At 36.6% G+C, this 24888-nt stretch overlaps 1 protein-coding gene across 2 annotated transcripts in view; it reads left to right on the forward strand.

The window, feature by feature from the left end:
* The window catches only part of RAC1 (Rac family small GTPase 1), a 75928-nt gene that overhangs the window by 19086 nt on the left and 31954 nt on the right, over window positions 1-24888 (forward strand). For both annotated transcript variants that reach the window (XM_044660209.1, XM_044660215.1), the window contains exon 2: window positions 14566-14637. In XM_044660209.1, coding sequence (XP_044516144.1) covers window positions 14566-14637 — 72 coding nt within the window. The remainder of the gene's footprint in view (window positions 1-14565; window positions 14638-24888) is intronic.

The following is a 24888-nucleotide window of genomic DNA, read 5'->3' on the forward strand; positions in this document are numbered from 1 at the left end:
ATGACTATTTATCCCAATATGTCATCCAGATTAATAGAAGAGGAAATAGATTGCTTAAATAACCCCATCTTAGAAAAAGGCTTGAACAAGCCATAAATGAGCTCCCTAAGAAAAATCCCAAGACCAGATAGATTCACAAATTAAATTTATCAAATATTTAGAGGATAATTAATTGTAATACTATATAAACTATTTGGAAAAATAGGTAAAGAATGTGTCCTACCAAATTTCTTTTATGGCAGAAATATGTGACTTTGATACCTAAACCAGGAAGAACAAAACCAGAAGATTATAGAGACCAATTTCTTTAATGAATATTGATGTAAAAATTTTAAATAAAATGCTAGCAATAAATCACAGCAAAACATTATAAACATCATACACTATAACCAGGTGGAATTTATACCAGGAATGCAGGGCTGGTTCAACATTAGGAAAACTATCAGCATAATTGGCCATATCAATAACAAAATGAACAGAACTCATATGATTATTTCAGCAGATGCAGAAAAAGCTTTTAATACACTATCCAATATATTAAAACAGAGGCCCTAAGAATAAATGAGGCTTTTCTTAAATAGTAATTAGTATCTATCTAAAACCAACAGCAAGCATTATCTATAATGGGTATAAACTGGAAATCCTCCCAATAAGATCAGAGGTTGAAGCAGAGATACCTTTTATCACCACTATTATTCAGTATTATGTCTAGCCATAACAATAAGAAAAAGAAATTGAAGGAATTAAAATAGGCATCGAGGAAACAAAACTATCTTTGCAGATGATATGATTATATACTTAGAAAATCCTAGAGAATCCACTAAACTACATTAGCAAAGTTATAGGATATAAAATAGCCTGTGATGACACAAATCCACCAGCATTTCTATATTTTTCCAACAAAATCCAGCAACAAGAAAGAAATTCTATTTAAAATAACTATAGATAATATAAGATACTTGGGACTCTATCTGCCAAGCCAAAATGAAGAAGTATGAACACAATTTCAAAACATTTTTCATTCTAATAAAATTATTTCTGAACAATTGGAAAATGTTATTGTTCATGAGTAAGCCAAATCAATATATTAAAAATGACAATTCTACCTAAATTAATTTACTTAAAGTCATATTAATCATACTACCAAAAGTTTTTTGTAAGCCTGGGTAAAAAATTAAAATCATTTAGAAGAACAAAAGGTCAAGACTTAATGAAGAAAATTAATGAAAACCAATGTGAAGGAAGGTTGCCTAGCAGTAGTAGATCTTCGACTGTATTATAAAATAGCAATCACCAAAACAACCTGTTAAGAGTGGTGGATCAGTGGAATAGATTGGATATATAATGCACAGTAAATAGTAACCACAATCAAGTGCTTGATAAATGCAAAGACCCCTCCCCCCCCAGCTTTGGGGACAAGAATTCATTATTTGACAAAGTGCTGAGAAAAATGAAAAGCAGTTTATCAGGAATTAGATATAGAACATTTTACATCATATATGAAGAAGTCAAGGGATGTGATTTAGACATGAAGGGTAATTCCCTAAGAAAATTAGGGGAGCATGGAATAGTTGACCTGTCAGATCTATGGGTAAGGGAAGAATTTATGATCAAACAAGAGTTTAAAAGTATTATGAGATGTAAAATGGATAATTTTGATTATATTAAACTTTTTAAAATTTGTATAAGCAGTGCCAATGGATGAGAAGTAGAAAACTGAGGGGAAAAAATTTTAAAGCAAGTTTCTCTGATAAAGGCCTCATTTCTCAAACTGAGAACTGAGTCAAATTTATAAGAACATGAGTCCCCAACTGATATGGGTCAAAGAAATTGAACAGGTAGTTTTCAGATAAAGAAATCAAGATTGTCTAAAAACATGAAGAAATTAAATCATTATTGATTAGAGAAATTAAAATTAAAACAATTCTGAGCTTCCATCTCACACTTATCAGATTTGTTAAAATGACAGAAAACGAAAAGGACAAAGAATTGGAGGCGGTATGGGGAAAATTGGGATACTAATACAGTGGATGGAGTTATGAACTGATCCAACCATTCTGAGAGCAATTTGAAACTATGGCCAAAAAGCTATAAAACGGTCATACCCTTTGACATAGTACATAGCACTACTAGGTCTGTATTGTAATTAATTGTTTGGCTACATATATGAAAATTATAAATCTTATTTATAAAAGAGGTGAAAGTAGAGAAATACAAAAGGATAGAAAAAGACATTAACCTATCTAACTAAGTATTGTTCTAGTGCTTGGCTCAGCCAGGACTTGTTTACCTTCAATCAGAATTAAACTATCTGCAGAAGACAGGAAGGGAAAACTAGTCATTCACTCACCCAAGACAATGACTGGAGCTGAAGGTGACTCCTGAGACTTACCTTCTTCTTTGAGGCAACCTTCTTCTTGAAGCTGACTTCCTTCTTAGAGTGACTCTCTTCTTGGAGTTCAGTCTCTCCTAGCCTCCTTCACCAGATTCCTTCACCAGCCTGCCTTCATGGCTTTCATGGTGGTTTCCTGTCCCTGCCCCTTTTCACAAGGGCCAATCACAGCTTTCAAATTGTTTGAGTTCTCACCTTTGAAATCACACCTTTCTGAGTTGTGTGAACTCTTAAATTTCTGGCTTGTTCTCACCTAGCATCAAGTAAGTGGCTTTCAAGCTTCTACCTACTTCAAGCTTGTGTTGATTCAAAGTTATTGCCAACAAAAGTGTTAACTAAGCAGAGAGAACAAAGGATTCATTTTTCACAAGTGTGAACTCAAAGAGAACCAAGAATTACTTTTTACAGTTTCCCAAGGAGATGAAAAGAAAAAGATCTATTTATACATAAGTATTTGTAGTAACTTTTATGTTGACAATGAATTAGAAGTAGAGGCAATTAGAAGTAGAGAAATGACTGAGCAATTGTGGTATAAGATTGTCAGGGAACACTATTGTGCCATAAGAAATGATGAGCAGGTGGATTTCAGGAAAACCTTGAAAAACTTACATGAACTGATTTGCAAAGTGAAATGAGCAGAACTGGAAGAACATTGGATACAGTAATAGCAATATATTGTAAGAAGCTCAACCATGAATGATTTCACTCTTCTTGGCAATACAATGATCCCAGACAGTTCTGAAGGACTCATGATGTAAAATGCTATTCACCTTCAGAGAGAACTGGCAGTTTGAATATAGATTGAAGAATATATATATATATATTTAGAATATTTTTTAAAAATGCTTTTCTTGTTTGTTTTTTGGTCTGTGCTTTCTTTCACATGACTAATATACAGATATGTTTTATATGACTACACATGTATAATCTGTAATTGCTTGCCCACTTAGGGAGGTGGGAGTAAAGAGAGGAAGAAAATTTGGAATTCAAAAGGGAGCAAATGTTTAAAAATTGTTTTTACATGTAAGTGGAGGAAAACTATTATTCCGTTTTTTTAAAAAAACTTTTTAGTTCTCAATTTTGAAATATTAATTTCCTGATTCCTATAATTCTTGTCTTATGAGAACCTTTGCTTATTTTCCACTATTAGACTTTATGACGTGGTTGTTTTTCAGTTTGTTTTTAAACCCTAACCTTCTTCCTTAGAATTAACACTGTCTATTGGTTCCAAGGCAGAAGAGTGGTAAGGGCTAGGCAATGGGCAGTAAGTGACTTGCCCTGGGGTCACACAGCTAGGAAGTGTTTGAGGTCTAATTTGAACCCAGGACCTCTTGTCTCCAGGCCTGACTCTCAATCCATTGAGTCACTTAGCTGCCCACAACAAATAATATTTTTAAAGACCAAAGAAAAAAAAGAGGAAACAAATCAGTATAACCAATCAACACTTTGAAAAGTCTGAAAATATGTTCAGTGTACTATACTTGTCGACCCTTCCATCTCTGCAAAGGCCTGTGCTTCATTATAATTTTACAGCTCTTATTTTTGGTTCATTTTGGTTCTTATATGTGCATAGTTCTTAGCTCTGTTTTCTCATCATGTATCAGTTCATGCAGATCTTTCCATGCTTCTTCTGTATTCTTAAAATTCATAATTTCTTATAGGACAGTAATAATCCATTACATTCATAAACTGCAATTTATTTAGCCATGACCCATCTGATTTGGCGTTCTCTTTATTTTCAGTTTAGTCTCACAAAAAGTGCTGTTATAAATGTTTTTGTGTACATAGGGATTTTATTCTAATCAGTTGTCTCTGGTGTATAGTCCTTGTAGTAAAATTTCTGAGGCTATGGCCATTTTAGTCATTTTGTTTGCCTAATTATACATTTTTTTCATAATAGTTGTACTTATTCACAAGTCTACAACAATGCTTTGCTGTGAGTCTTCCCATACCTTCTCCAATATCTACTATTCATGTCTTTTGTCATCTTTGCCTATTATTCATTGTGTGAGGTAAACCCTTAAGGTGGTTTTGATTTGCATTTTTTAAATTAATGTTCTTTTGATGACTTCATATCCTTTATCCATTGTAAGATTTAAATCAATATCCAATAACTCCAAGTATTTTATAAAGTTTGTTAATAATCACTTGAAGTAGAAAGAAAATAACTAAAAGAAATAGAAGTTCAAATCTAATTATCTAACAAAAAGTAAACCCACCGGTTTAGATTCTCCTGCCTGGTGTAAGCCTGCTTTCCCAGGTGAAAAGCGTGGGAGAGGCAGAGCTATGCAAAACTTATATCCTCCCTAAGTTAGCAGGTAATGTGAGAGGGAACATGGGAAGTTGGGATTTAGAGTTCTGGGGAGCAAATCCTAATTACACACCATTTATCTTTCCAGAAATAGCTTTTTGGTTTTTTATATATCTTGAATGCTGAATTCTTGTAAAATTTGAAATTAAAAGGAATTTGATACATAGTTTTTTACTCCTATTTTCCTCTTCAACTTAAATACATTATTTCTGTTTGTATTGAAGTTTTTCATTTTCGTGTAATCAAAGTATTATCCCTTTTATCTTTTGTCTTTTTAAAAATCTCTTACCTTCCATCTTAGAATCAATACTGTATATCAGTTCCTAGGGAGCAGAGGCAGGAAATGGGGTTAAGTGACCAGGGTCACAGAAGTAGGAAGTATCTGAGGCCAAATTTGAACACAGAACCTGCCTTCCTTTGGCCTGGCTCTAAACACTGGGCCTCCTTTTTTATCTTCTGTAATTTTTACTGTTCCTTGCTTGGTTAAGAAAACATCTATGGACAACATTCAATTTCATTTATTTTGATTCTTTATATTGATATTACAATAATCACAAATATTTTCATAGTTCTGCCTTGTTCACTTTGCCCATTTCATATTCTTTGTTTCTCTTTATTTGTCATATACATAATTTCTTACAGAGCAACAATATTCTATTTCATTCATGTATCCCAATCTCTTTAGCCATGCCCCTTTTGACTGACATTTTCTTTATTTTCAGTTCTTTGCTACTACAGTGTTGCTATAATATTATTTGACCTACACACACACACACACACACACACACGTACATTCCCAGAAAATCTTTGCCAAAGGGGTTTCAGATATTTTAATCACTTTCTTTGCATAATACCAAATTGTCTCCTGGAATGATTGCACCAATTTTTTGTGTGTGTTTTAAAAATAGATATTGAGCAAGCAGCAAACACAAGAATAGGAGAATTTAATTCTTAGTCACTTTGATTTTGTAGTATTAAGTCATTTCCCATTGGTTGGAGGGACTGGATTGAGCCATTAAATATATAAAGGTAATACCAAAGCAAATTGTAATATTTCCAAAAAGTCTGCAACTAGTATCACTGTATTTTCATTTAAACATTTTTTTTTTAAACCCTTAACTTCTGTGTATTGACTTATAGGTGGAAGAGTGGCAAGAGTAGGCAATGGGGGTCAAGTGACTTGCCCAGGGTCACACAGCTGGGAAGTGTCTGAGGCCGGATTTGAACCTAGGACCTCCCGTCTCTTAGGCATGGCTCTCATAAACATTTTTTTTAATTTTGTTTTTTTTAATACCTGGACAACTTTAATTAATTAATTTAGGGTGTTCATGGTTATAAGATTCATGTTCTTTCACTCCCCTCCCCCGACCCCCTTCCCATAGCCGACATGCAATTTCACTGGGTTTTACGTGTGTCATTGATCAAGACCTATTTTCATGTTATTGATATTTGCACTAGGGTATCACTGTATTTTTATTTTTTGTTTTTTGTTTTTTAAACCCTTAACTTGTGTGTATTGGCTCCTAGGTGGAAGAGTGGTAAGGGTGGGCTTTGGGGGTTAAGTGACTTGCCCAGGGTCACACAGCTGGGAAGTGTCTGAGGCCGGATTTGAATCTAAGACCTCCCGTCTCTTGGCCTAACTCTCAATCCACTGAGCTACCCAGCTGCCCCTATCACTGTATTTTTAGATGTGACCAAATATGCTCCCAGTTCTTTATGGAAACTGACTGGTTGTTTTAGCCCAGGGCTAATTTTGGCAATGAACTGATATTTTGGATAACTGTTGTTTTTATCATACACACTAGAGAAAATATCCTGTAGGAACTGGCATCATAAAAAGATGGAAGTGGCTCTCTAATTTTTCAGAGGAGGGAACTGAGTCCCATAAAGGTTAAATTACTTGATAATCACATACATGATAAACATTTACTAAGTTTTTAGCCTAGTCATCTTGACTCTAATGCAATATCCCTGGGAAAAGCACTATTTTGGAAAGCCCAAGTTTGTTTATTACAGGCATGTCATTTAATCCATATAGGACTTACCTTTCAAAATAAGGTGATGGGAGGAGGGGGATAGTAGCAGTTGGCTTTTCTTTTCTTTTCTTTTGCTTCAACAAATCAAATGGTGTATAGTCCTAGAAAGGGATTGCTGACACGAATGGCGAAATTCCCCTAGAAGACAAGATCATTGGGGTTATGATTCTCATTTTTTGGAATGGGGTTGGAAGGGAAGGGACCCTTTTGGCAAAGTATAAGAGGAAAAAAACCATTCTAGAACAACTCTTAAACACACCTCCCCCCCAAGAAGTCTGTTCTCCCAGTGGCTTTGTGCAGTCCACATAGTAGGCACTTAAATTCTTATTGATTTATTGATTGACTTTCAAAGAATTGACTTCCTACAAATTAAAAAATCAAATTTTTTTTAGCTCTAGTTATGACTGTCCACTCTTATAAAGAGTTACTGACCACTGCAGTTATTTTCTTCAGGATCATTTTTTACAATTGCAACAGTTAAAGTAGAATTTTAAATTTTATTGAGTCATTGATTGTAAACACTGTAGGTTCTCTAACTCTTCAGAGAATCTACAAGTTGGTATCTTTAGAATGTGTGTGCATACATACACAAATATATACTTGCTCTGACATGCTAATTCCCTAAAAATCATGTTCCACAAGTAAAAATAAATGGGTAGGGATACAAGATGATCTGTTTTGATCCTGTTTAGTTCTAAAAATAATGAATTGAGACCTTGGTTATAGCAGTAGAGAATGATTTTGTTCCATGCAATTTAAAAATAAGTAGAACACATCTTAGCAGAACTTCTGTCAGTGATTGCTTAGTTTTTAGAATCTTTAAGTAATTTCATTCCCTTATAAGTAATTTTTATTTATAATAACATAAGTTGATTTTTATGATAAATCAAAAAAAATTTTTAAGCCCTTACCTTCGATCTTAGAATCAATACTGTGTATTGGTTCTAAGGCAGAAGAGTGGTAAGGGCTAGGCAATGGGGGTGAAGTGACTTGCCTAGGGTCACACAGCTAGGAAGTGTCTGAGGCTAGATTTGAACCCAGGACCTCCCGTCTCTGGGCCTGACTCTTAATCCACTGAGCCACCCAGCCGCCCTATTTTAAATAATTAAAAAAACCAAAACTTCATGGGGATTTAATCTATATGCTAAAGTGATTTCTAAAAACTTTTGAGGGGTGGGGAAAATTAACATCTGCTAAAGTGGACCCAGTACACTTGGAGTCAGGAAAGATTTCAAATTGTGGCTATTTACTAGCTTCATAATCCCAGATAATAGTTTTTCATTTTTCTGAACTTCAGTTTTCCCAGCTATAATATAGTGCAGATATTTTGATAAAAAAAACCCTATTTTGCAGGTTTTTTAAAACACTGTAGGAATGAATTTTTTTTAATGCAACAATTGAAAACTTAGAAAATAAAAGCATGTAAGGTAATCAAGTAATGAGGACTCAATGCGGAAAGTTTCAGAACTGAATTGAGTTTAGATGAATGAAAGGAGATAAATAATGAGGATTATATCTTTAAGAGGTTGAAGAGTAGGCAGGTTGGAGAAGTGAGACTGGATGGGATAAAAGGGAACTTAAGAAATATGGTTCAAAAAAGAAAGATGGTTTTTCTTCCTTAGCAAGCAGGAGGAGTAGTGAGCTTCAGTGATGGGATACATGTAACAAAATAATCCAGGATCAGTTCTGGTGAGAGAATAGCTCTTGGGAGTGTTATTTGGGAAGAGGAATACTGATTGATCAGCACAATGAAATGAGTTAGGCAGGATAAGGCAATAGGTCTTAACTCTTGGGTAAAAGACATAAACATAACATCATTTTATAAAAGGGACTTAATAAAATTTTAAGAAAAACTAGCAAAAGTTTTTGACACAGGCTATGTCTAATATCTTTACCTTTTTAGTGAAGTCTTGAGGATCTGTGTGTTACCTTTAAATTGATGGTGTAATGTTTTGGTATTTTGGGGCTGAGTTCCAACTTTTCATTAAACACTTAGTCTTAGGCGGAAACCACAATTGGCAGCATCCTATTGGTCTGTGATATGTTTCTGGTAAGAATGATGTTTCTTGCTTTCAAAAAGCATTAACTTTATGATGACTAGTATCTGCTGCTAATTCTTATGGGTATAACAGACATAGAAAAAGATCCTAACAAGACAAAAATTTCTCACTAAATTCTTAAAGATATTCCCATAAAGTGTATCAGGTAGATTGACTCTTTCAAATACAGTAGGACCATGTTTTATATAAACTCAACACACAATCAGGTATTTGATTGGCCATAAAAAAAAGGCAGGAAAGTACGAAAAATAAAAACTTTTAAATTATACACAAAATATGTACCATTTCACAAAACAGCTGACAGCAGTTCACCCAGTCACATTTAATTTTGCTCTGAGAAACAGTGAGTTATTGCATTGGTTTTCGACAAACATCAGTTCTTGTTAGAGTTCTTATTGGTCTTTGTCAGGAGTTCTAGCTTCTAGTCTTATTAATTTAATAGTTCTTTTACTTTCAATTTTATTGATTTCTCCTTTAATTTTTATAATCTCTAATTTGGTCTTTAGCTGGGGATTTTAATTTGTTCCCTTTCTAGTTTTTTAATTTGCATGCCCAGTTCATTGATCTTTGCCCTCTCTAGTTGGTTAATACATGCATTCAAGGATATAAATTTCCCCAAGTACTGCCTTAGCTGCATCCCACAGAGTTTGGTAGGATGTCTCATCGTTGTCATTCTCTTCAATGAAATTATCGATTGTTTCTATGATTTCTTCTTTAACTGGTTTTGGAGAATCATATTATTTAATTTCCAATTAGTTTTTGATTTGCCTGTCCATGTGCCCTTACTAATTATTATTTTTATTGCAATATGATCTGAGAAGGTTACATTTATTATTTCTGCTCTTTTGCATTTGTTTGCAAGGTTTCTATGCCCTATTACATGGTCAGTCTTTGTGAATGTACCATGTGCAGCTGAAAAGAAGGTATATTCCTTTTTGTCCCTATTTATTTTTCTCCACATATCTAGTAAATCTAATTTTTCTAGGATTTCATTCACCTCTCTTATCTCTTATTTATTTTTTTGTTTGATTTGTCTAGATCTGAAAGAGGAATATTTACATCTCCCACTAGTATGGTTTTACTATCTATTTCCTTCTTGAGCTCTGCCAGTTTCTCCTTTAGGAATTTGGATGCTATACTGTTTGGTGCATACATGTCGAGTACTGTTATTTCCTCATTGTCTATTGTAATTACCTTCCCTGTCTCTTTTAATCACATCTATTTTTACTTTGGCTTTGTCAGAAATCATGATTGCCCCTCCTGCCTTCTTTTTCTCATTTGAAACCCAAAAGATTTTGCTCCAGCCCTTGACCTTAAACCTGTGTATGTCCCTCTGCCTCATATGTGTTTCTTGTAGACAACATATGGTAGGATTTGGGTTTCTCATCCACTCTGCTATTTGCTTCCATTTTATGGGCGTGCTCATCTCATTCACATTCAGAGTTATAATTATCAGTTGTGCATTCCCCAACATTTTGGCATCCTCTCCTAGTTCTACCCCTTCTTCTTATGCTATTTCCTTTTAAACCAGTGGTTTGTTTTAGACCAGTCCCCCTTGTCCCCTCCCTTGATTTACTTCCCTTTCCACCCCCGCCCTTATTATTCCCCTCTTTTTATTTTTTAAGGCCTAATGAATTCCCTCCCCCTTCTTCTCCCCTCCCTTTTTTGACCTCCCCACTCCCCTGCTCCCCTTGGTTGATCCCTTCTGACTTTCTCAGAAGGGTTAGGTAGAATTCTATATCCCAATGGATATAGCTACTCTTCCCTCTCAGGGTTAATTCTGCTGAGAGTAAGGTTTAAATATTACCTCTTAATGTTCTCTTTATCTCTTTCTTATAATAGTATTCATCCCCTCCCCTTCCCACGCTCTCTTTGTGTGGCATAGAATATCCTATTTTTCTTAATTCATTCAAGTTTCTCTTGGTACCATCTACTATTCATCCCACCTCTTTTTTCCCCACTCCATCTCATCTTAGACCATTTAGTGCTCCAACCTCTCCCTATGAATAATTCTTCTAATTACTATAATAGTGAATACAGTTTTTGAAAATTACACATAACATTTCTCCATATAGGAATACAAATAATTTGATCTTCTTAAGGCCCTTAAAGAGGTAAATTTAAAAATAAGAGTTTTCTTTCTTTCCCCTCTGTTTCTTATTTACCTTTTCATGTTTCTTTTGTTTTTTTGTAGTTGGATATCAAACTTTCCATTTAGTCCTGGTCTTTTCTGTGCAAATACTTGGAAATCTTCTATCCTGTTGAATGCCCATACTTTCCCCTGGAAGTATATAGTCATTTTGATGGGTAGATGATCCTTGGTTGTAGACCCAGTTCTCTTGCCTTTCTGAATATCATATTCCAAGCCTTGCAGTCTTTTAGTGTGGAGGCTGCCAGATCCTGATTGGTGCTCCTTGATATCTGAATTGTCTCTTTCTGGCTTCTCGTAATATCTTTTCTTTTACTTGGAAGCTCTTGAATTTGGCTATTATATTCCTGGGGGTTGTCTTTTCAGGGTCTAGTGTAGAGGGTGATCTATGGATCTTTTTGATGTCTATATTGCCCTCTCGTTGTAGAACTTCAGGGCAGTTTTTCTGATTTCTAATTTGCTAATTTCTTTTAGTATGGAGTCCAAATTTCTATTCATTTCTGCTTTTCCAGGAAGACCAATGAGTCTCAAATTGTCTCTTCTAGACCTGTTTTCTTGACCTGTCAATTTCTCAGTGAGATATTTCACGTTTCCTTCTATTTTATCAGTCTTTTGACTTTGCTTTCTTTGTTCTTGCTGTCTTAAGAGATCATTGGCTTCTACTTGCCCAACTCTGGTCTTTAGAGCCTGGTTTTCTGTTATAATGTTATGATTTTCCTTTTCGGTTTGGTCTATCCTGTTTTCCAGCTGTTTAGTTTTGGTTTCCAATTGGGAGTTTCTGTGGGAAGCCGTTCTATGTATTAAAGCCTTTGGAGAAATAGGATCAAATTTAGGGCCTGTTATCTGGATTCCCTACGTGACCAATCCAGGCTGAGGCAGTCTTTGTGTTTGGTCCTGGTCACCTGAGCCCCAAAAGGCTCTGGTACCAGCAGGTAGGTTAAACCCAAATCAACTTGATCCCTCCAAGAAGGCTATTAGGAGTCATTTAGAGAAACAGAGTCTGTAACAGATATTTTATCTGGATCCCATTACAAAATCATCGGCAAGTAAAACTGTGTGTATGATTTTCTGCACTGCATGTCAGGATGCAGACTGAATGGGCCATCTAAGATAAAAATCTGAGGCTCCTCTTTTGACTCAGTCTTTGATCCCCACCTTTTTTATAATTCTTATTGGAGAGCTTTGAAGTGGCAGACCAACATCTACTGATGATTCCTTTCCTAACAAATGTTAATTAGATAAGAGTGCATATTCAGATTAGAACTGGTTCCTTTAGGATTTGACTGGTGAGCATCTCCCTGGGATATTTCCTCTCCTGGAATTATCCCCTCCTGAATTGGGGTTTGGAATTTGACCATTTGTTTTTGCATCTGTATTCTTTAGACTTCAATGGATTATGCGTGACTTATTGCCCCTTACCAACTGTGACTTCTTTTTACTTGAAAAAGATATATAAAACTTCCATGCCCGCAGAATTCGGGACAGCATGGGCTAACCACTAGTCTAGTTGTTCTCATTTTCTTTCTCCTGCTTTAACCATCCTATGCCACCACGCCGCTCAGGACCCCCCAAAATCATATAGAGGCATGGCCCCCTATAGAGTTTCTGTCTTTTAACCTGTTAATTTCCTTTTGAGCTATTTTCCACTTCTCTCACCAAATCTCTTCCATCTTTCTCATGATCTCAGATTTGAACTCTTCAAGAGCTTGTGACCAATTTTCATTTTTTTGGGAAGGTTTGGATGTGATTACTTGTTTGTTCACCTCTGCTGTTTGCTCTGTTGTCTGGATTTTTTCTGTGTAAAAGTTGTCAAGTGTTAAAGATTTCTTCTTGATTTTTCTCTTTTGGGGTTCTTGTGCCTGGCTTAGCCATTATTATTATTTCTTTCTCAGTCAGAAGTCTGGGTGAGGCAGACAGGCTCTCTGCCTGTGGAGTTGTGGAACAGTTTTCACCTGAGTCAGAGAGCCGTGTGCCCTCTCGGCTTTATCCTTGCGGCCACAGTAGGTCTGCACTCTGTAGGCTCCTGAGGTCTCAAGCCTAGTTGTTCTCAGGGTCAAGACTCCTGGTGGTCTCCTTGCTTGGTCCTCTGCCCAAAGCTCCTTTAGCAGTCTCAGGGCTCTGCTTCCACAGTCATGCACCCCTCTGCACTGGGTCCCCACCCAAGTTCCGCGCCTGCACTCGGGGTCCGCGTCTGCACCTGCGTCCACGTCTGTACTTAAGGTCTGTTTTCAAAGTCCAGTTCTTTAGCCTCTTGGGGTCTTGAGTCTTGCTGCTCTCAGCAGCGGGCCCTGGTGATCCCAGGTAGCTGCCAAGAACTTAATGAATGTCCCAAACTTGCTCTATCTCTTGTGCGCTGGCTTTGGCCCTGTAGGTGGTGTGGGGGAGAGGGGGTTGCTCATCTTGTATTTTAGTGAGAGCTATTTCACCCCCTTATAGCATGGAAATGTCCCAATCCTATACCTTCAACGCTGCACCCTGTTGTGAGGTCCCTTTGTTTGTCTGGGTTTGTTTGTTTATTGTTGTTGTTGTTTTAGAAATTAGAAATTGCCAGACACATAGCCTGTTCCCTAGCATGAGAAAAACAAATACTGTATGTCTAGCCAAGAAAAAAAATACAGAATTTTTGAGAGAAGAACATACAGTATTCTATACAAAACTGGGTCATACGTTGACATATTTAATTGATATGTTACCTGTGAGTTATTATCCTATAGAAAACACTGCTTAGAGCCACTAAGGTAATGTACATCCATTGTTTCCATCTTGTAAATCATTACTAACCATTATTCCTGCAAAAGATTTACCTAATCCCTTGACCTATGTCATTTTCCCTATAAATTGTACACTCCAAATCAATAAGCTTATGTCACTGCCCAGTGAGAGGATGTCTGTGTGTCTGATCTGGCAATCTGGCAGTTCCACCCTCCTGTAATCTCAGAAATCATTTTTCTCATCCTGGTTCAATGATCCATGAATAATTCGTTGAGGAGAACCTGGCATGGTGGTTTTGGTTTTTAAAAATTACTCTATTATAAAAATGAATAATATGGAAATAGGTATTGAGCAATAATACCTGTATAACCCAGGGGAATTGTTTGTCACCTCCAAGAGGTAGGAGGGAAAAGGGGAGGGAGAATACTTGTAGCCATGGAAAAATACTTAAAAGTAAATAAAATTTTAAAGTAAAGAAAAAAATTAGGGAATTGTAGAAATGGTGTCAAAATTTACTGCTTTTAATCATAAAATAAGTTAAAAATGTCATTGAAGTCATACCAATCATTCAAGTAATATTTCTGCTCCATTTATCATGCCAAAAATGAGTTAGTTTCCTTTTACTGTCTTACTGTTTTTATTCCTTATGAAATGATCTTAGTTTCTTTTGATTAATGTAGTAACCTTTTGGCTTTTTTTTTTTTCCAGCAAGGAATTGCTAAGCATCCATTCAAAAGTAGTGTTAACCCTATGATGTAAGAAAACCCTTCTCACCCTCCCCAAAATTAGAGACTATATATCTGTGTTTTTTAAAATTTGTATCTTTATGTGATGTCACTTGACAAGAATCTGTGATAAAAACACTCTTCAAATCAATTAATTTTTGTCTTTTTTTCCCCCCTTAGAGCTGTAGGTAAAACTTGCCTACTGATCAGTTATACGACCAATGCCTTTCCTGGAGAATACATCCCCACTGTGTAAGTAGTCTGAATTAAAACTTTTTAATTAAATACTCTGTGACATATTGAAAATTTTACACATTATGGATTTCACTATAAATCAAGAAACTCATTTCTTTCTTCACTGCACAATTTTATTGATGTCAAACTATGAAGGGGATGGAGCTAAGATGTTGGAGTAAAAGCAGGAATTAAAATAACACCTCAAAATGAATTCTGAAGCAGTAGAACCAATAAAGGGACAATGTGAAACAATTTTTCTACTCAGTACAACTTAGGAGATTGGCAGGAAAGGTCTTTTTCCTTGGGATGAGAGTGGAATGTAGACCACACCCTGAAAAACCAACTTTAGGCCTTGTGGGGGTGGAGGGTGGTGACTGAATTGGTGAAGGTGACTTTTGGAGCTCTCAGTCCACAGATAGTAAGGGGATCAGACAACTAGTTAGAATGAGATTACATTATATTTCTAAATGATTACATCAGTAAAATAAAGAGCAGATCAATGAATTGGACATGTAACTAAAAACTAGAAAAAGAACAAATTAAAAATTCTTACTTCATAGAAACACAGATGAAAAATAACTCCTTGATCATTTGGTTTGATGGGGTCATGATTGGGGATGTAGTCTCACCCTAATGCAAATATTAATAATATGGAAGTAGGTCTTGATCAATGACATATGTAAAACTCAGAGGAATTATTCATTGGCCAAGGGGGGTTGGAGGGAGGAAAAGAATGTTAATCATGTAACCATGGAAAAATATTCTAAATCAATTAATTAAATAAAAAATTTCAATTAAAAAAATCCCCACTTCAATATCATATTAGAATCCTGAAACTAAAAGGAGAGATAAATAAAACTGAAAATAAGACCATTGAAAAGGAACTGTTTAATGAAAAAATAAATGAAATAGATAAATCATTGGTTTATATGATTAGAAAAAGGAAAGAAAACCGAAATTACCAAAGATGAAATCACAACCATTGAAGAAGAAATGAAAACAATTATTGGGAATATTTTGTCCAACTACATGTCAATAAATCTGACAATTTAAGTGAAATATATGCATACTTAGAAAATTATTAACTGCCCATATTAACAAGAGAAAATAGAATATTTAAGCCCATCATAGAAAATTAAATTGAACAAACCATCAAAGAATACCCTAAGAAAAGGACTTCAAGGCTTAATGAATTCACAAGTGAATTCTACTAACATTCAAAGAACAATTAACCCCAATATTACTTAAACTTTTGGAAAATAGAGAAAGAATTCTTCTAAATTCCTTTTATGACACAAATATGGTACTGTTAATATACAAGAAATGGAGAGGATTGTGAGATGTGAAAAGGATAATTTTTAGTACATTAGGTCGAAAAGGTTTTGCCCAAGTAAGGCAGATTTTGCCAAGATTAGAAAGAAAGTGGAAAATTTTAGACAGCCTCTTGGATAGAAATTTCATATCAGAGAACTGTATAGTGTGGGGCAGCTGGTTGGCTCAGTGGACAGAGAGCCTAGAATTCTAGGTTCTAGAACCAGGTCCTACATTCAAATCTGGCCTCAGACACTTCCTAGCTGTGTGACCCTGGACAAATATTTAACACCCATTGCCTAGCCCTTACCACTCTTCTGCCTTGGAACTAATACATAGTATTGCTGCTAAGATGGAAGGTAAGGGTTTTTAAAAAACAAAACCATCTAGAGACCTTTGTCAAATTTGTGAGAATAAAAGCAATCCCCCAGTTGATAAATGGACAAAAGATATGAACAGTTTTTGAATGAGGAAATCAAAGCCATATATATAGGTACATGAAGAAATGCTTTAAATCACTATTCATTAGGGGATGCAAACCAGAACAGTTCTGAGGTATCATCTCACACCTATTAGATTGGCTAAAATGACAGAAAAGCAAAATGACAAATGTTGGAGGGGATGTGGAAAAGTGGGGTCACTGATTGAACTATGGAACTATGACCTGATTGAACCATTTTGGAGAACAATTCAGAATTATACCCAGAGAGCTATAAAACTGTTTAGACCCAACATTACCATTCCTGGGTGTTTTTTCCAAGGAGATTAAGGTAAAAGGAGAAGAACCTATATGTTCCAAAATATTTATAATAGTTCTCTTTGTGGTGGCAAAGAAATCGAAGTCAAAGGGATATCCTTTGATTGGGGAATAGCTAAACAAAATGTTATAGAATACTACTGTGCAATAAGAAATAATGAGCAGGTTAATTTTTTCAAAACTTGGAAAGAACTTACATGAGGTAATGAAGAGTGAAATGAATAGAACCAAGAGAGCATTTTATATGGCTATAGATTTAATATTTGAAGAATAACTTGTGAGTGTTCACCTCCACAGAATAAACTGAGAAATGGAAACATAAAAAATATTAGATATGTGTTTGCTGGATGATGCCTTCTATGGTGTGGGAAGAGGGGAGAGAGGAGTTGAAAAAAATAAAGGATGATCTTTTAAAAAATAATGTAGTATTACTACCTCAACTAGGAAGAGGAAAAAAAAAGAAAATTAGACCAATCTAATGAATTTGTTGCAAAAAATTTAAATAATAGCAAGGAGATTACAACATACACAAGAATCATATACCTCGATCAGTTAAGTGTTATACCAAAAATGCAGAGATGATTCAGTATTAGGAACATTATCAGTTTAATAGACCATATCAATAACAAAATCATGTGATTATCTCAATAGACCCAGAAAAGGTCTTTGACAGAATATAACACACGTTCCTTTTAAAATTACTGGGACAAGGGGGGGGCAGCTGGGTGGCTCAGTGGATTGAGAGCCAGGCGGTCTTAGATTCAAATCTGGCCTCAGACACTTCCTAGCTGTGTGACCTTGAGCAAGTCACTTCACGCCTAGCCCATACCACTCTTCTGCCTTTGAGCCAACACACAGTATTGACTCTTAAGACGGAAGGTAAGGGTTTTAAATAAAAATAAAATTATTGGGACAAAAAGGAGCTTTCTTTACTTTGGCTTTGTCAGAGATCATGATAGCCACTCCTGCCTTCTTTTTCTCATTTGATGCCCAAAAGATTTTGCTCATACCCTTAACCTTGAACTTGTGTGTGTCTACCCGCCTCATATGTGTTTCTTGTAGACAACCTATGGTAGGATTTTGGTTTCTGAACCACTCTGCTATTTGCTTCCGTTTTATGAGTGAGTTCATCCCGTTCACATTCAGAGTTACAATTGTTAGTTGTGTATTCACTGACATTTTTTGTATCCTCCCCTAGACCCACTCCTTCTTATTGCACTATTTTCTTTTATACCAGTGGTTTGCTTTCAGCCAGTATCCCTTATCCCCTCCCTTGATTGACTTCCCTTTCTGTCCCCTCCCTTGTTGTTCCCTTATTTTTGTTTTTTTTTAAAGACCGAATGAATTCCCTCCCCCTTCTTCTTCCCTCCCTTTTTGGCCTCCCCACTCCCCTGCTCCCTTTGGTTTATCCCTTCTGACTTTCTGAGTAGGGTTAGATGGAGTTTTTTATCCAGATGGATAATAAAGCTACTCTTCCTTCTCCGGGTTGATTATACTGAGAGTAAGGTTTGATTATTACCTCTTAATGCTCTCTTCCTCTCCTTCTTATGGTAGTATTTATCCCCTCCCCTTCCCATGCCCTCTTTGTGTGTAATAGAATATCTTATTTTTCTTATTTACTCGGATTTTTCTTGGTGTCCCCTACTCTTCCTCCCCTCTTTCCCACCCCCCATGTCATCTTAGACCATTTAGTATCCTGTCCTCTCCCTATGCATTATTCTTCTGGTTGCTATAATAGTGAATATTATAATAGTGTATAGAGTTCACTACAGAGAATTATACATAGCATTTCTCCACCTAGTAATACAGATACTTAGATCTTATTTATGCCCTTAAAGAGTCAAGCTTAAAAGACTATGAGTTTTCTTTCTTTTCCCTCTGTTTCTTATTTACCTTTTCATCATCTTTCTCTTGATATCTGTGGTTGAGTGTCAAACTTTCCAATTAGTCCCGGTCTCTTTTGTGCAAACTCTTGGAATTCTTCAATTTTGTTGAATGCCCATACTTTCCCCTGAAAGTATATGGTTAGTTTCGCTGGGTAGTTGATCCGTGGTTGCAGGCCCAGCTCTCTTGCCTTTCTGAATATTGTATTCCAAGCCTTGCGTTCTTTTAGTGTTGAGGCTGCCAGATCCTGTGTGATCCTTATTGGTGCTCCTTGATATTTGAATTGTCTCTTTCTGGCTTCTTGTAAGATTTTTTCTTTGACTCGAAAGCTCTTCAATTTCGCTATTATATTTCTGGGTGTTGACTTTTCTGGGTCCAGTTTAGAGGGTGTTCTATGGATCCTTTCAATGTCTATATTGCCCTCTTGTTGTAGAACTTCAGGGCAATTTTGCTGAATAATTTCTTTGAGTATGGAGTCCATGTTTTTATTAATTTCTGCCTTTTCTGGAATACCAATGATTCTCAAGTTATCTCTTCTAGACCGGTTTTCTTGGTCTGTCACTCTCTCCTTGAGATATTTCATGTTTCCTTCTATTTTATCAGTCTTTTGACTTTGTTTTATTTGTTCTTGTTGTCTTGAGAGATCATTGGTTTCTAAATGTTCGATTCTAGCCTTTAAGGATTGGTTTTCCTTTTCAATCTGGTCATTTTTGGTCTTCAGTTGTCTTGTCTCACTTTCCAATTGGGAAATTCTGCCTTTTAAACTGTTATTTTCTTGCCAGATTTCTTCCATCTTCCTTAGCATTTCATTTTTAAACTCTTCCATAACTTGTGACCAGCTTTCATTTTTTTGGGGAGGTTTGGATTTTTGTTTTCCCTCCTCTGTTGTCTGGATTTTCTCTGTGTAGAAGTTGTCCAGTGTTCCAGAGTGTCTCTTGATGGTCTTTTTCTTCTGGATTTCCTTATTGCTGGCCATTGTTAGCCCCGCCCCTTTTCCGCTTTGTCTTTGCACTCCGGGTCTGCCTGGGCCTTGCAAGCTTGGGGGGGGGGCCTCCGGTCTCCTTGTCCTCGGGGTCAGGCCTCCTGGTAGTTCCCGGTCTGCCCCTCTGCCCGAGGTTCCTTCAGCAGTCTTTGGGGCTGCTTCCACAGCCACGCTCAGGTCTGCACCGGGTCCTCACTGGAGGTCCAAGCCTGGGCTGGAGATCATTATTCAAGCCTAGGGCACTGCCTTTGCCTGGGCTGATGCTCTTAGGGCCCTGCCTTCACCCCCACAGAAGGTAGTGAAAGTCCGTGGGCTGGAGATCTTTATTCGCCCCTGAGGCGATGCCTTCAGTGCTTGGGAAAGGCCGAGTTTTAGGGGCCTTTGTCCCGGCTGGAGGCGGTGCCTTCACCCACGTGGGCGCTCAGGGAGAGTCCCAGCCACCTGGGGTCCCTTGTCTTGTAGCGCACAGGTACGGGCTCAGGGGCTGCCAGTGATTTTCTGGTTGCCCCAGTCCTGTTTACCGGCTTGTGCGGTGTGGGGGGTGGGGGAGGGGCTTCTTCCTCTCGTGTTTTAGTGTGAACTGTTTCACCCCTTTAAAGTGTGGAAATGCCCCGATTCTGCGTACCTTCAATGCTGCGCCCTGTTGTGGGGTTCCTTCGTTCCTCTGGACTCGTTTTTATTTCCCCTTGAGGGGTCCTGTGTGGTTCAGTCAGGAGAGATCGAGCAGCTGCTCCTTACTCTGCCGCCATCTTAACCGGAACAGGAGCTTTCTTTAAAGTGGTAAAGGGCATCTATTTAAAACCATTAGCAAGCATTATTTTAGGGGAGATAATAGAATCCTACCCAATAAGATCAGGGGTGAAGCAAGGATGCCCATTATCAACACTACTATTTAATATTATACTAGAAACACTAGCTATACCAATGAAAGCAGAAAAAGAAATTGGAGGAATTACAATAAGGCAATGGAGGAAACAAAACTATCATTCTTTGCAGATGTTACAATAGTATACATAGAGAACCCCAGAGAATCAACCAAATAACTAACAGAAACAACCAACAACTTTAGTCAAGTTTCAGGATACAAAGTCAACCCACATAAGTTAACAGCTTTCTGTTTACCCCTAACAAAGTCTTAACAAGAGATAGAAAAGGAAATTCCATTCAAAAGAACTCGTAAACAATATAAAATACCTGGTGTATACCTACCAAACTTAGCATTTATATGAACACAATTAGAAAACACCTTTTACACAAATAAAAGTCAGACCTAAACAACTGGAATAATATTAGTTGCTTGTGGATAGGCTGAACCAATATAATAAAAACGACAATCCTACCTTAATTAATTTATTCAGTGCCATACCAAACTACTCAAAAATGATTTCCTAGAACTAGAAAAAAATAGCAAAATTCACCTGGCAGATTAAAAACACAAGATTATTAAATGAATTAATTTTGAAAAAAGAAAAAAAGGAAGGCAGTCTAGCCATACTAGATCTCAAACTATACTATAATCATCAGAACAATCTGGTACTACATAAGAAATTGGGTAGTGGGTCAATGGATAAGTTAGGAAATCAACACAACAGTTAATGCTTGTAGGGTCAGTGTTTGATAAACCCAAAGATACAAGCTGTTTTGGGGGAAGAACTCACTATTTGGCAAAAACTGCTGGGAAACTAGAAAATAGTATGGCAGAAACTAGTCATAGACCAACATCTCACATTATATACCAAGCTAAAGTCAAAATGGATACTTCATCTAGAAATAAAAGGTTATACCAGAAATAAGTTAGGGGAACATGGGAAAGTTTACCTGTCAGACTTACAGATAAAGGAAGAATTAATGGCCCAACGAGACATAGAGAACATTACAAAAAATGAAATGGATAATTTTGATTAATGCAACCAAGATTAGAAGGGAAACATCAAACTGGGGGGAAAATTTTTTATAGTGAATGTCTCTGAAAAGGCCTCCTTTCTCTCATATATAGAGAACTCAACCAAATTTAAGAGTTGAACACATTCCCCAATTGATAGTTTAAAAGCTATTGAATAGGTAGCTCTCAGCGAAAGAAATTAAAATTATAGTTATATGAAAAAATGCTTAATGCAGATTAAAACAACTGTTACTATCTCATACCTATCAGACTGGCTAATATGACCAAAAATTAAAATGATAATTGTTGGAGGGGATATGGGAAAATTGGGACACTAATACACCATTGTTGGAGGCATAAACGGATACAACCTTTCTGGGCAAGGAACCATGGCCATAAAACTATATATACTCATTGACCTAGCAATACCACTGGCTCTGTATACCAAAAATGTCTCATAGATAAGGGAAAAGGACATACTATTACAAAAATTTTTATAGCAGCTCTTTTTATAGTGGCACAGAATTGGGAATATGTATCAATTGGGCAATGACTGAAAAAGGTATGGCATATGGTTGTAATGCAAAACTATTGAGCCATAGGAAATAATAAACAGGTTGATTTTCAGAAAAACCTGGAAAGACTGTGAACTGGTTCAACTGATATGAACTGATGCAAAGTGAAGTGAACAAACAGCACTAGGAGAACAGTGTATGCAACAGAAATATTGTACAATGATCAACTGTGAAGGACTAAACTACTAGCAAAACAAGGTTCCAAGATAACCCTGAGGGACTTTTGTTTTTTTTTTTTTTAAATGCTGTCTCTATAGCCAAAGAAGGAAGTAACATCCTTCATTTTATTTCATTCATGAATTTCTTATTGTATATATGATATATGTCTAGAGTCACGACATGAGGCACATGGAAAAAGATACTGCATGAAAACATTGGAATAACAGATTATTTACCGAGTGAGGAGGGGATTGAGGAAAAGAATCTGAATCTCATAAATGTCAGAAAACAATTGTCAAAAATCATTTCTACATGTAATTGGAAAAAATTTTTTTAATTTAAAAAATGGAGATAATAGGGGACCCTTTCCTGGCAATGGGAACGGGACCCCAGACACAATTACAGTACTTGTGGTCACTCACAGACCAGAGCACAGGTCAGAAGAGCAGTGACCATACCACTTTGGAAGAACTAAAAATGTATAGACTCCCCAAACCAGTTCTGAAAAGCAGCATAACAGAAAACCTGAGTTTGGGATAGTGCCATGTAATATAGAAAATAATACTGCCATATTTTCTTGGGGCAACCTGTCAATTGCCTGGGTTGGAATGTTGACCAAGGCATGAGCCATAGGGCAGGTACCAACTGGCAGTTGGATCCAGGATATATAAAGGTCTGGAGACCCAGGGCTGGGGTTCTTTTCCTACTTCACTTCTCACCTTTCCTTCTACTCCTTGGGGTGGGATCTGGGTGGATCAAGGGAGGTGACACGTGGAGGGGATATCTTAATTTCCTAGGCCAGGCAGGGTTAAACATCATTGCTGACCAAATAGGAACATCAATCTGATATACCAATTATTCCTTATCAAGAAATTGCTTTATATTTACCATCAAGAGACCATTTTATTTCTGTCCCAGGTCTGGTCCCTTGGGATAGCTGAAGATCATAGCAAGGAGTTTATCAACATCCTGAACTTAGATCTAGAAGGCAGTAATAATCTAGTTTCATAGTTTCCTAACCCACTCTCCAATCCCTTTTCCCAAACCAATTTATTCAATAAATCCTTAGTTTAATTTAAGAACTAGTGTGTCCTACCTTCATCTTAGATCTAACTAGTGACTGCTGTTCAAGATTCTAAGAGAGAGACAGAGTAAATCCATTACTGTTTAGACAGGAAGCACCATACTTCCCTTCCTGTCTAATCTCACTACCAAGCAATGGGAGTCCTCAGTCAGGTCAGAGGCTGAAGGGAAATAATCTTAAAGGGGTTTAGTCCTTACCAAGGGAAATTGCATCAATCCCTTGGTAGGGTTAGGCACTGTATTTGTCATTCCTACATCTAGTACCTCCAGGGTACAGCTTGTGACAAATCCATATTAGTTTCCTGACTGCTTTACAGCTTTACCAACTACCATTACAGATTTAATTGTAAACCCTCATTACAGCCACCTCTACTATTGTTGCAGAACTAAAGTCAAGAAATAGGCTGGATAAAACCCCAACAACAAAAAAAGATCTAATCATAGAAAGTTACTATATTGGCAAAGAAGATTAAAAAACAAACTTAGAATTAAATAATGTCGAAACAGCTATATGCAAAGCCTCAAAGAAAAATGTGAATTGGTGTCAGGTTCAAAAAAAAAAAAAATTCCTGCAAGTAAAAAGGCATTTTAAAAAATCAAATAGGATGAAGAAAAATTGGGAAAAGAAATCTCCCTCTGCAAAGGATATTTGACTCTCAGTGGTACAGTAGAGGATGCCCTGAACTTAAAGAGCCATAAGACTTGATCTCAAATATCAAAAATATAATTCTAGCCACTCTTTATTACCTGTGTGACATTAGATAAGTTATGACACTTCTCTTGGAGTGGATGACCACTTAAGATTCCTTACAAATTTAATTTGCTATTCTATGTACAATCCTGTTTTGTGTTTGTAAATAAAGTAATTCAGGTGATGTATCCCTTAAACCTACCGTTTGAGTTATACCTTTGGCCCATTGACTTTTTGGAATAGAAAGATTGTGCTGCTGAAAAGTTTCTTCACAGTAAGGTAACAAAATAGAACTTTTCATTTTCCTTCTTGCTCCTTTCCCTTCCTTTTGGAGGTCTAGTACATTAGAAGTTTTTCATTTAAGTTACAAAACCTTTTATTATAACCCTTTATCTCTGTCATCTAGAAAGGGTTGCTTATGTTACATTTTGCATTCTTTTGTATTTACTGCAGTAATGATTAGCTGATAACCTGATTAATATCAGCAGTAAGAACTAACCATAACAGTGGCATACAAAGAAAAGAACATTAGATTTGGAGTCAGAGTATCTGAGTTCAAATCCTCTTTCTTTTAGTTAGTACCATTTTGGTGGTGGGCAAGATACTGGGCCTGTCTTGTAGATATTTCTACATGAAGGAGGTACGAATTAATGCTCCACTCTCCCACAACAGGAGCATTGAAGGTAGTGCTGTCCTGGGATACTGTGACTAACTTTTGCCCCAGGTAAATAGATATGGGACCCAGCTGTGACCCTCTTGGGCAAAAAGCATAAGAGTTCTTTGTAGGACTTTGGTTGGGAGCTCTCCAAGACCCCAGGGACTTTGCCTAATGCCTGTAACCTTCCTGCCCATCCTTTTATCTTTTTATCTTTTTGGACTTCTTTTGACTGCCTTGGGATTATATCACCTTACTTCAAAGGGAGTTCTGAAGAAAGTTCTTTG

The sequence above is a fragment of the Gracilinanus agilis genome, chromosome 1, assembly GCF_016433145.1.
Source record: "Gracilinanus agilis isolate LMUSP501 chromosome 1, AgileGrace, whole genome shotgun sequence".
In the NCBI taxonomy this organism is placed as follows: Eukaryota; Metazoa; Chordata; class Mammalia; order Didelphimorphia; family Didelphidae; genus Gracilinanus; species Gracilinanus agilis.